General features: G+C 41.4%; 1 protein-coding gene across 1 annotated transcript in view; it reads left to right on the forward strand.

Annotated features, from left to right (window-relative positions):
- Positions 1 to 11,276, forward strand: part of LOC310784735 (14-3-3 protein epsilon-like) — a 48,880-nt gene extending 37,604 nt beyond the window's left edge. Inside the window, exons 5-6 of the mRNA XM_083645769.1 lie at positions 2,924 to 3,060; positions 9,685 to 11,276. Of these exons, the coding sequence (XP_083501895.1) occupies positions 2,924 to 3,060; positions 9,685 to 9,737 (190 nt within the window). The 3' untranslated portion in view covers positions 9,738 to 11,276. The remainder of the gene's footprint in view (positions 1 to 2,923; positions 3,061 to 9,684) is intronic.
- The last annotated feature ends 644 nt before the right edge of the window (positions 11,277 to 11,920 follow it).

Raw genomic sequence — 11,920 nt, forward strand, 5'->3', positions numbered from 1 at the left:
TTTATTAGGATTAACCCCTTGAGATGTATTATCTCGTTTCTCGGTCCAATACACAGTGCTCACTGTACACTAGTCAAACCAACTGGACTTTGGGGTCAAGTGCATGGCCGTAACTAGCTATGAGGACGGGGAGGTCCGGACCTCCCCTAATATTTCAGCCTGCAAAAAAAAAAAAATCTTTTTTTTTTTTTTTTTTTTTTTTTGCAGGCCAGGCCAGGCCAGGCCACTCACTGAACAGCAGGCCAGGCGCCGCCTACTGGTTTACTATTGGTTTTATTACTTTATTCAGGTTTAAAGTGGGTGCATCTCATTGTAATCATGCATGATGCCAATTGCCAAGCTCCCGAAGTCAGGTATGCAGGTGGCTATATGCATGGTTTCAGTTTCATGACCCAATAAGTAACAAAAAGAGGTGGTGTAAAGTTAAAAACAACATAATATATTTTATTTTATTTTTCAATCGTTCCTATCAGGAATAAATAAATGTCCCTCTGTATGTTTTTTTTATTATCGATGATGACTTTGTGTGTTGTGTACGGCTTGGGTTGTGTACCTGTGTTTGTAGGTGTCATTTTGATATGAATTTGGCTAAAACAGTTTGTGTTTGTTACAATTATGTTGACAGGAGAGCTGAGCAGGTGGTGACATGAAAGAGAATATACTGAATAATGACATCACAACAGTATAATCCTAATGTTGATTTAAAATGATATATTACTCTAAATATGGCTAAAAAAGGGGGGGGGGGGAAACTCACGGGCGCCGCCGAATCCGCCTCCCCTTGCTGGACCTCCCCTATTTCGGAACCCTGGTTACGGCCCTGGTCAAGTGTGCTCAGATCCGGACTGGTCCCGGTCCCTGATGTGAAAACAGCCTCAATCTTTTCTTGTCTCTTCTCTTTTTACTGAAGGAAAGCAAAATGCCAAAAAATAAAGAGCAATAGCAAATGGCTGAAGGGAAATTATACCTAATTGCCAAGGCGGTCTGATTTAGGGCCAAATAAAAATACATAAAAGTAAATACAGTAAAGCTGACATGAAACAAGGCCACATACCCAGAAAGGGATTTTTGTTGCTGGCATTTAAGATAATTCACTTCAGTCACACCAGCGTTCCCAAATTGAAATGGAAAATCTGTCTGTGATAGAGAGCCAAAGTGGAACGTCACTTCCTTCTTCAGCACTGTACCAGAGATTTTCATCCGCCATTTATTTTCCCATCAACATTTCGTAAAATACTTATAAAAATGTTTTTACTTGTTCAAACCAAACGGTACAGATATATTTTAGAAATAGGAGAGATCGCATCACATTTCACTCGGACCAAAACGTGAAAAAAAATGCGGGTTTGAAGAAAAAAAAAATCTATGTTTTTTTAGGTTTTGGTCAGAGTGAAATGTTCTATTAGTAGAGCGGATACGCACAATAATCGTGCACTTTTTGAGAAAAACGCTAGGTAGATAGTTAGGGAATACCATAAGATTTATTTTAAGATTGGGAGGGATGTCAGATTTGACCAAAATTACAAGATGGCCGCCATTTCCCCACATCTAATGTACAAATGTGCTTATAACAATTGTGCACTTCTCCAAAAAAACACAACATTTCTCATAGTGAGTGAATACCATAAGGTTTATTTTAAGATTGGGAGGGAAGTCAGATTTGACCTCAAATCCAAGATGGCCACCATTTCCCCAAGTCCAATGTACAAATGTGCTTATAAAAATTGTGCACCTTTTCAGAGAAGCATGACATTTCTCACATAGTGAGTGAATACCATAAGATTTATTGTCAGATGTGGAGGGAAGGCGGATTTGGCCTCAAATTCAAGATGGCCACCATTCCTCCCTAGTCTAATGTTCAAGTGTGCTCATACCATGATCAAAGTTTCACAAATCTGAAAGTATTTATTGGTGAGAGTGTAGGGTCCCCTTGGTAATCTAGAACAGATTTGAAAGGTATAAGTGTAATGGTCTTTGAACTAGACCTGGTTTTATGCGGTCTAGATCGGGCAAAAACAATTAAATCTTCCATTTTTCCATTTTCACAGATAGGATACAATTTTCACAAATCTCAAAGTGTTTCTTGGTAAGAGTCTAGGGTCCCGTTGGTAATCTAGCCCAGATTTGAAATGTGTAATGTAAGTGTAATGGTCTTTGAACTGTACCTGGTTGTATGCTGTGTAGATGGGGAAAACAATTAAATCTTCCATTTTTCCATTTTCACAAATAGGATAAAAGTTTCACAAATCTCAAAGTGTTTCTTGGTGAGAGTCTAGGGTCCCCTTGGTAATCTAGCCCAGATTTGAAATGTGTAAATGTAATGGTCTTTGAACTCGACCTGGTTTTATGCGGTCTAGATGCGAAAAAACAATGAAATCTCAGTGAAAATGACGGCCATCTTGGATTTGAGGTCGAATCTGACTTCCCTCCACATCTGAAAATAAACCGTATGGTATTCGCTCACTATCTGACTTGTGAAACTTGTATCCCATTTGTGAAAACTAAAATAATGGATGATTTCACTGAGATTTCTCTATTTTTGGGAGCTAATCCGCTCTACTACTGTATATGGTCTCTCCCGATTATAGCGTTAGATTATGACGTTTACCTTGGATGTCTTAGATTGCCGAAACATTTTCTGCTAACCCTAACTCCATTGTAACTGAGCTGAAAATATGTCAATGTGACGTCATGTTGTCTACATTTGGCCAGGAATAAGAAAAACACACCACTATAACAAAATCGGCAATACCTTTTTCTTTTATTTTTGTTACCGTTTTAACAGTTTTAAGGTGTTAAGGGGGAGTTTTCCTTTAGTTTACATTTTAAATTCAGGTTGAAGATGAGACCAAATAGTTTCACTTTAGCGCTCTATAATGGAAGCCTATGTGACTGTACTGCCGTGTGTCCTTTCCACCTGCAGGTTGGCGAAGGCGGCATTCGATGATGCCATTGCAGAACTGGACACTCTGAGCGAAGAAAGCTACAAGGACTCAACACTTATAATGCAGTTGCTACGCGACAACTTGACACTATGGACCTCAGACATGCAGGGAGACGGTGAGAACCCCATACACACCTCTAGAAGAGAATGGCTGTCTTTATGTCTTCTAGGGATGCATGATTTTTTTCCACCTAATTTCAGAGAACGTCAAGTCTCTCCTGTAGTGGAATTAACACATTATGCCCAATGTTATCGTGATGGCCCACTGGGAGAGGCAGACATAAATACAATGCTTTTCAAAATGTACACATTCACAGGGCAAAATAAGAAAACTACGTCAAATTAACTTATGTAAAACATGCCATATTTATATAACATCATTTTTATAACATCATTTTATCGGTCCATCATTTAGAAAAGTTAATTTTGGGCGGATGCTGATATTAAAGCTTTTATTGGCCGATACCGATGACGTTCCGATATCATCGTGCAACCCTACTTCTCAGGTCATTTTGAATAGTCTTTTGAAGAGTGTTGACTTGTTCACTGCTGGGGCCATGCGCATAATTGGGGGACATGCACATTGAAGATGCATATAGTACATCTGTTTTTATTATGGGTCTATATTAAGCAAACAGGATGGGATCATTTGTGTACAATTGGGCCTTTTCTACACCATGCTTGCATATAGTTTTTTAAGGTGATTTGGGCGTGGAAGTTAGGCTAATGCAAAATCTTCAAATTCCAGTATAGGCCTGCCCATAATCAATCTAATTTCGAGTGGCCATTATAAAATATTCATAATAACTTTATTCCAAAATTAACAGGTGGAATTATGTGTTATGTTGACATACAGATCCTTTCCAAAAAATTAGAATATCATGGAAAAACCATGGATGACCGTGGGCTTCAGCGGATTGTCAAGCAAAGACGATTCAAAAATTTGGTGGAGATTCAGAGGCAGTGTACTGAGGCTGGAGTCAGTCATAACTGAGAAGTAACTGCTGATTTTCTTCACACTATTCTAATTTCTTGAAATACTGTTTTGGGGGTTTTTCTGGAGCTGTAGGCCAAAATTATGAAAAATGAAACAAATAAAGGCTAGAAATATTTCACTTTCTGTGTAATGAATCTAGAATCTATGAAAGTTTCACTTTTTTAAATAAATTATGGAAAGAAAACAACTTTTCCATGATATTCAAATTTTTTGGAAAGGATCTGTATCTGGGTCTTATGTTTTTCTTTAATTCAGAGGGGTCGTTAATACTAATGAGCCTTAAAGACAGCGACGAAAACAGCCTGTTCTTGGTAAGGCAGAGATGTTGGAAAATGAACCTCTAAAAATGGAATGACAGTGTTTTTGGTCCATGACAACCACCCAAACAGCTTTGAATGGACCTCAAAAAACACTAGTAAGTGTCGAATATGGGATCTCGTTCAACATCATTGTCATTATAAAAGCCATAATGAAATGGAATGAAGGAATACAATGCCATCATCAAGCTGATATATTGGTCTAACCCTACAAACTTATTAACTCCAGAACTGGCTAATTCAAATTACAAATGATGTTGTCAAATGCAATCATCGTCATCATCAAAACACCTGAACACTTGCATGACATTTTCTCACCAGAGTCTGCCCTGTCTTCCAACAGTGACAAGCAGGAGGCTTGCATCATTATACTTCAACACAAGCAGAATTAGGAGAGTATGGCCACAAATGGGACTTTGTGTTCAAGAAGCAGAGTCCTAGTTGTCATATTTTCAGAGGCTTTTAGTGTTTGTGTAATGAAATGTCTAGGGGCACATGCAGGAGCATCAACAACTTTTTAAAATAATTTCTGCTTGTAGCTTTTGTGACAGTTTTAAAGCTACATGGCAGGCATAATAAAAAAAAACGTATTCAAGTGTATCTATTACCGGGTGATTTTCCCTTTTGTCCTGATTGGCTAACCGTTTGAAGAGTGAAACATTAGACACCACAGCTTGGCACCGCCGGGTATGGAAAACTTTCCAGTAAATAGACAATGACAACCGCTCAACTGTTTGAGGGGGGTGGGACTTTTCTTCGTTTCTTGTAAAACATTATAATGATGACTGAACCTTTGTGACGCCACAAAGTTACAGAAGGCCAAACAGCTCATTTAGAGTCTTGCTTTTCTAGCATGGATTGTGTAAACAGTGGATTTAGTTGCGACTGCGTGTTTTTTTTTCCCCCCCAATTTTATCCCCAATTGTACTTGGCCGATTTCCCCCTACTGCCCCAGTCGCTGCTCCACCCTGTGCCGATTTGGGGAGAGCCGTAGACTAGCATCATGCATCCTCCAACACATGCGCAGTTGCCAGCTGCTTCTTTTCACCTGACAGCGGGGAGCTTCACCGGCAGGACGTAGCACGTGGGGATCACGCTATTCCCTCCAGTTCCCTTCCGTCCCAAACAGGCGCCCCGACCGACCAGATGAGGCGCTAGTGCAGCGACCAGGACACATACCCCTAATCCGGGTTCCCAACGGCAGACACAGCCAATCGTGCCTGTATGGACGCCCGACCAAGCCGGACGTAACACGGGGGCGCGAACGTGCGACCCTTGTGTTGGTAGGGTCGTAGGTTAGTTGGTGGACATCATTGATATGTTTATTGTATTTGTTTTACTGTATTTTACTCTACTTTGCTTTTAACAGGTGTTTTAAATAACACCTAGGGACGGGCATTGCAAGTTAGCCGTAGGCTATAAATGCTGTGATACAGGACATCAGATGTTTTACTAAATGTTATATGTACGTGTATCTGTCCCTACATAAATAAACAAAAATGAAATGAAATGTAGGCAGGGAATCGACCGCTACACTACCCGGACGCCCTCGACTGTGCGTTTTGATACCTTCATGATATTTAGACAGCACACCCAATTCCTTTATAATCAAAGAGACAAGGGAAATCCTGTTTTCCACCATATGGGACCTTTTAAGATGGCCGTCCGTTCCCATCTAAGCCCATTCTCTAACCTTTCCCTTCAGCACCCTTCTGAGCTCACAAGCCTTTTTCCTCTCGCCTCTCGTACTCTTTTTTTTCCTCTTCTCGCTCCAGGGCTTAAAATTCGACGCGGGAATCCCGCACATTTTACTGAATTCCCTCATATTTTCAATTTATAAAGGGGGAGTAATCCTGCAATGGTTTGCGCAGATCTATGTTTGTGCGGAACGGTCCTTAGCAAGTGAAACGGCTGTCTGTCTGAGTCTCTGAGCACAGACTGTAGAAAGAGATGCAGGATAGCCAAGCGAATGTGATTGGATGAACGTTTGACACTAGGCCAATCACTGGCAGAGAGGGGCGGGTCATGCCTTCGCCTAGCCTTCGCCATCATGGGGAAAAAAATATCGCGTCCCTCAGTCCTCTCTTGACATCAACGCACCTCTGCTGATTTCTCGGTGGATACAGACAGCTGCTTGTAAACATGATATATCGCTGGCTAAAAAGGCAAACTATGTCCTCAGAAGGGGGACCCGCTCAGAAAAAACAAACAGGACAAGTCGAACAACAAGGCACTTCTAGCTGAAACGTCAACACCGAGTAACGTCAGTGATGTTTAGCGTTATTAGGTTTAGGTTATTAGGTTATTGACGATGAAGAATCTGATATCGATAATGACGTTAATTATTAACGTTAATCCTCCTTATGCCGAGTGCCAGTGATGTCAACGATGTTGTCATCACTCATTAATCATTAAGCAGCGTGAAAATCTGGTGGAAGCATTTTCAATAAAAAGTGAAACGACAGACAGATGGATTATAGTCACTTCAATAGAACTCTCCCCAATGCAACATTCAAACAGGTTTAGTTGCCAGTAATGACAGTAAGAAAGGCAGATGTAGTGAGCAACGATGGATGATTTAATATTCCACAGCTCTGGCCTAACCGGTAGAATTTAGAAGTTTTAGTAGAATGTATCACTCAATACAAAAAAATAAAGGCTTTCATAGAATCAAAAGCCTTAGTCTGCAGAAAAAACACAACAAAAGCCATAGTAATTTAGACTCAGGTGTGCATAAACTACTTCCTTTTTTAAATACAAAAATGTGAAATTACAGTATTATCGCTTATTGGACAGGAGAAGCAGGTATTTGTCATTATAGTATCGCCTGAACCCCACCCCCCAAAGTCTATAAATCCCCCTTATCTGAAGAACATAAGGGGGGAATTCCCCCCTAGTTTGCAACGTGAATTTTAAGCCCTGCGCTCCATCACGCTCACTTCCTCTAACTTCTCATCTCTCCCCTGTTCCTCTGTAGATTCTTAAGGACAGCCCCTTCCTCCACTCTTCCTCCATTATAGAACTGTATTTTGTAAGTCATTCCTCCTGTTTTGGGCTCTTTTTTCTGTTTTCTCGCAAGCTATTGCTCGCTATTTTCACCGACTTGCCACCCCTCACTCACTAACCCACCTACAGTGCAACTTCCGGTGTTGTTCGAATCATTTGGGTGATGGCCTCTTCCATCCAGTTCAACCAAGAACTCTAAAGGGTTATGGAGTGGCATTTTAGGAAAAATGTGTACTTTTTTAAGCACCCATCCCCCACCTCATTTTGCATGAGTGAAACTGACTGCTGTGAGTGTTTTAGTGTATCCGAGGGTGTCTGCAGGTCCTTTTAAAACAAGTATAAAATCATATGACCTGAACTCAAGTCCTTCAAATCACTTTTAAGAGGTCTTAAAATTCGTATTTTTTCCAGTCAACTCAGGCATGCAGATCTACAGTCTGCTAGGGCTACAGAAGCTTTCATTTTCAGGTTGTCAACTGTGAAATTAATATTATATTTCATTCTGGCATAAAAAAAAAGTCTTAAAACATGCAAGGGTGCATGCAATTCAAACTTATTTGGGTTCATGTGGCCAGGTCAGAAAAGGTGAAATGACCCCAAAATGCAAGGCTTTGACATTTGGTTGCCAACAGTTCCTCGTGCTGTTTTTAACTGCTTTGAACACCAGAGAAGGTCAGTCACAGCAAAGTCCATCATGCTTTAGCTCAAATTGCCGCATCGCAGGAATCTCTCACCTGATGGGCTGACAGTGTAAACAAACCAAATACAAAGATGCAACAAACTCAACTTGTCCACTATGGTTTGGACCAAAGAAACTGAGCTGTGTAGATATGATCGCACCCTTAAACTTCACTTGATTAAACTTGCGGACGCCCTTCTCTCTCACTGTGCATGTCATTATTAGCACCTTGTTTTGAGTTTTGGCAACCTGGCACTTATTCAGTAGTAGTGATTTGGTGTAGTGGCTACAGACTGCACACCATGTGACTGAACACGGCACTCCCGCTCTTCACAGCAGCTCCGCGCTGGGCTGAGGTAGAGAGCTTTGGACGTGGCTTATTCATTGTGACGCAATGGACAAATTAACAGCATGCGAGGCTGCTGCTCTCCGGCTCCTGTGGCTTTCACACATCCCAGTTAGCTACGGCGCTAATGAGCAGCGCTGTTATGGATTCTATTTTGATCATGATGGATTCTCAACCCTTTGTTATTTGTGTCTTTTAATTCTTCACGACACACATGGCTGTGCCGTCTCTATGGAAACCTTTCAAAGCCACCAGTTATACACAGGTTCAAAAGGCATCCCCCCCTAGTAAATCAGACTGGTCTGTCACTGTGAACTAACTCTGGCTCACTGTGTTACGTACCGACAGAATCACCTCCACACCTTGCAGTTTGTGTGGTGTCGCTGGCTGCTCTGTCCACCAGTATGTTTTTGGACTGATCCCACTGCGTTTCTAAAAGGAAAAATATGGTTGTACACTCTTCCCTCAGTCATATGATGTTTATTGACCAGTGTTTCAGCGAGAGGCTTTGTAGAGATATTCTGTACACTTCCTTATATACAGTAGTAGAGGGATCCATCCTTCCGAAATATAGCCCTTCCATTCCAATCAACAATATGAAAAACCTGTTGCTCATAACTTTCCCTGAATGCATTCATCACTAAAGAAGTGATGAAACCCGTGTGCCGAAACGAGATAAGAGAGCATGCAACTGTCCTTTTCCTATTTGAAATGTCCTCTGGTACTACGCAGGTTCTTTTTTTAGTATTATTACTGTTACCAATCCACCCCACCTATCATCACCCTCTTGCCAACACGGTCTCACAAAAATGTCATTAAATGAGCACAAACTATGAAATGCAGATTACGTGTTCTATTAAACGGATAATATAAAGATCACATTCCACCACCCAAAAGGATTGTGCGGTACAGGGAGGCAAAGTAGTCACCTTTAGGTGACAGTCACCTTTATCATCCGGAAATAGGACGCTTAACGTTAGGCTAAGTGAAGCATTTATGGATGGTTTGTGTCTGCCCTGGTATCTGTCACCTTTTTCATTGTGTGACAATGGCACATATTTCATGTGAAATGGTTCGCTTATTTTGGCACGATACCGTAGAAAGTACTGATGTGGAAGCTGTCAATCTATTGCCTGTTTCACGTCTCATTTTGTGATGGGGTGTGCTCCAAACGTGAGAGGAACGCGCTCATTTCATGAACTTTTGTTAGAAGTTTCGCCCCTTCTCTTCCCCCAGTCAACCTCGTGGGACCTTAAACCTGTCAAGGCAGAGGTTTTCCTGCTCGCTCCGGTCCCATAATAACATTCACTTGCCTTCCTGTTTGGTGATTTTATTGAGAACAGAAAGGTAATCGCAGTGTCCAAGAATCCACGTTTGTACCTTTCTCTTCCATAGGCGAAGAACAGAACAAAGAAGCACTGCAAGACGTCGAGGATGAGACCCAGTGAGACTTCTCGGCCAATACAAGAAATCCCCTCATCTCTCTCTCTCGCTCTCTCTCCCCACAATGCTAGCTCCATGTCACCAGTTGGAGTTCTCAGCTGTGTTCGTATCGCAGCCCCACTCTCTCTGTACCCGCCTCCCTCACTCTCTCCTCCACTTCTACCTGTCTCGCCCCCTCTCACTCCTTCTCCTCGTCTGTCCATTAGCTCCAAGCCGCCCTCAGGGAGCTGGAGCTGCCCCCGGGTTTTCTTTCTTTTTTTTTTGTACTCCTGTTGCAAGCCCTCTATACCCACAAGAGCCATGTCTTTTTTTCTTTCTTTTTTCTTTGCTCTATCATCTGTTGCCAAGTATGCGTGCCTGTATTTGTAACACACATATGGAAGAGTTGATTTAAAGACTTTGCTGCAGGTGTGCGTGTGCGCACGCGTGCGTTTGTCTGTGTGTCTGTGTCTGGAGTTTACCTTTGTGCAATTAAACAGAATTGGTTTTAAGAGCAAAACTGTTGCAATTGTTTTTTTTTAATTGCAAGTCAAATACATTTGTGATTACAAATGTATTGGTACGAATCAAAAGCTTTTGTTTGTGAATCCAAAAGCAATCTACGTGCACCAGTTTAAACACAACATTGTTGTCATTACTACGAAACTTTTGGATTTGCAAACAAAACTTTTGGTTTCGCAAACACTATTTTGGGGTTCGCAAGCAATAGTTTTTTTATTCGCATGAATACATTTTTAATCACAAATGTGTTTTACTTGCAATACAACTTTTATTGCTGAATTTCCTGTTGATAGTTTTGCTCTCAAGCCTTTTATGTTTGATTGTACGAGAAAGACACAAAAGTAACTCCATATGTGTTACGGGACGATAAATTCATCATGCTTCTGTTAGCCTGTCCCCAACGTTTCTGGTTGGCAACATGGGGGAATAGCGGTGACGTGAGGTTTAAAAGGGACATGGTAAAGCTTGTAGAAAGAACGAAGTACCCCATTTACTTTGTGGTTACCCAACCTACTCTTGCATGGCATCAGTAGGTCTCGGTTTTCTAAAATGACGAATAACAGTACGCCCTCCCCTCCCCAAGCATCACACTCTGAATAACAGTATGTCCCCCCTCCCCCCAAGCATCACTCTGACCTCCATTCATGTCCACTCTTGGACCAAGTATTGTGCTGCAAGGCCGGAGCACTTCTGCTAATTGCAGATAGTTAGGTTAACGACTTTTTAGTAGACGAAAGTGCGGGGGGGGGGGGGGGGGGGCAAGATATGCCGAACACTCAGTTTTGCACGCCGTTTTGCATTGAAACAATATAAAGATGTTGGGGGAATAGAGGCCTGGTGTATCTTATGCCCCTGACTCTGTTTTCCCCTCTTTTCTCCAGTCTCTCTCTTTCCCGGGCCATCTTGTTTTTCTCTCTCTTCCGTTCTGTATGTGTAACGTGAATCTGATTTGTACTACTGGGTATTCTGACCGGAGCCACAAGTACCATCTGTATTCTTACTGAAACACAGCATGGAATTAACATTAAACTTCAAATAAAAAAGTTAAATTAACATGCATAGGATGCTGTCTGTCTGTCTTTCTTTCTACATGCTTAAAATGGGCTTGTTAAAAAAAGGTTTTAATCACTAGAGGGCAGTACAGGTCAACAGCTGGAGGAGGATTCAATGCAGTGATCTTGCTACAGGACCTGGGTCTGTATTCACAAAACATTTTATCTTGCCACTCCTAAATGACACTAAAAGTTCCTAGTTAATGGTTTCCTCTTAAAACCTACTCACAAAGCATAGACTCATAATTTATGATGATGCTGTCTTTTTTCTCTTATCAGATTGGGTCAGTAAGTTATAGGCGACTTGTTGCTATGAATAGTATAGTAACACAGTCGATAGGCGTCACTGAAGTGCCAATGATGGTAAAGCATAATATTGCAATTATACAACAGTTACGTTTGAGTTACAGTTACTAAAATATACAAACAAAAGGTGTTCATATTGTGGGGCAATTCACTCACAAAATTCCTAGTGTTATTTCCATTTCTGTTAGACAAGAAATAGTCCCTGTTGAGTAGCCCACTAGCCCAGCTGCTGGTTTTTGCACAGGGGTTGGGCAGTTAATGGAATGTGATAATGTGGTTGGCTGTTGAACAGATCGGCGGAGCAATATTTGAGTGATGAGTTTTTTCAT

This window comes from Poromitra crassiceps (genome assembly GCF_964638095.1).
Source record: "Poromitra crassiceps genome assembly, chromosome: 1".
Taxonomy (NCBI): domain Eukaryota; kingdom Metazoa; phylum Chordata; class Actinopteri; order Beryciformes; family Melamphaidae; genus Poromitra; species Poromitra crassiceps.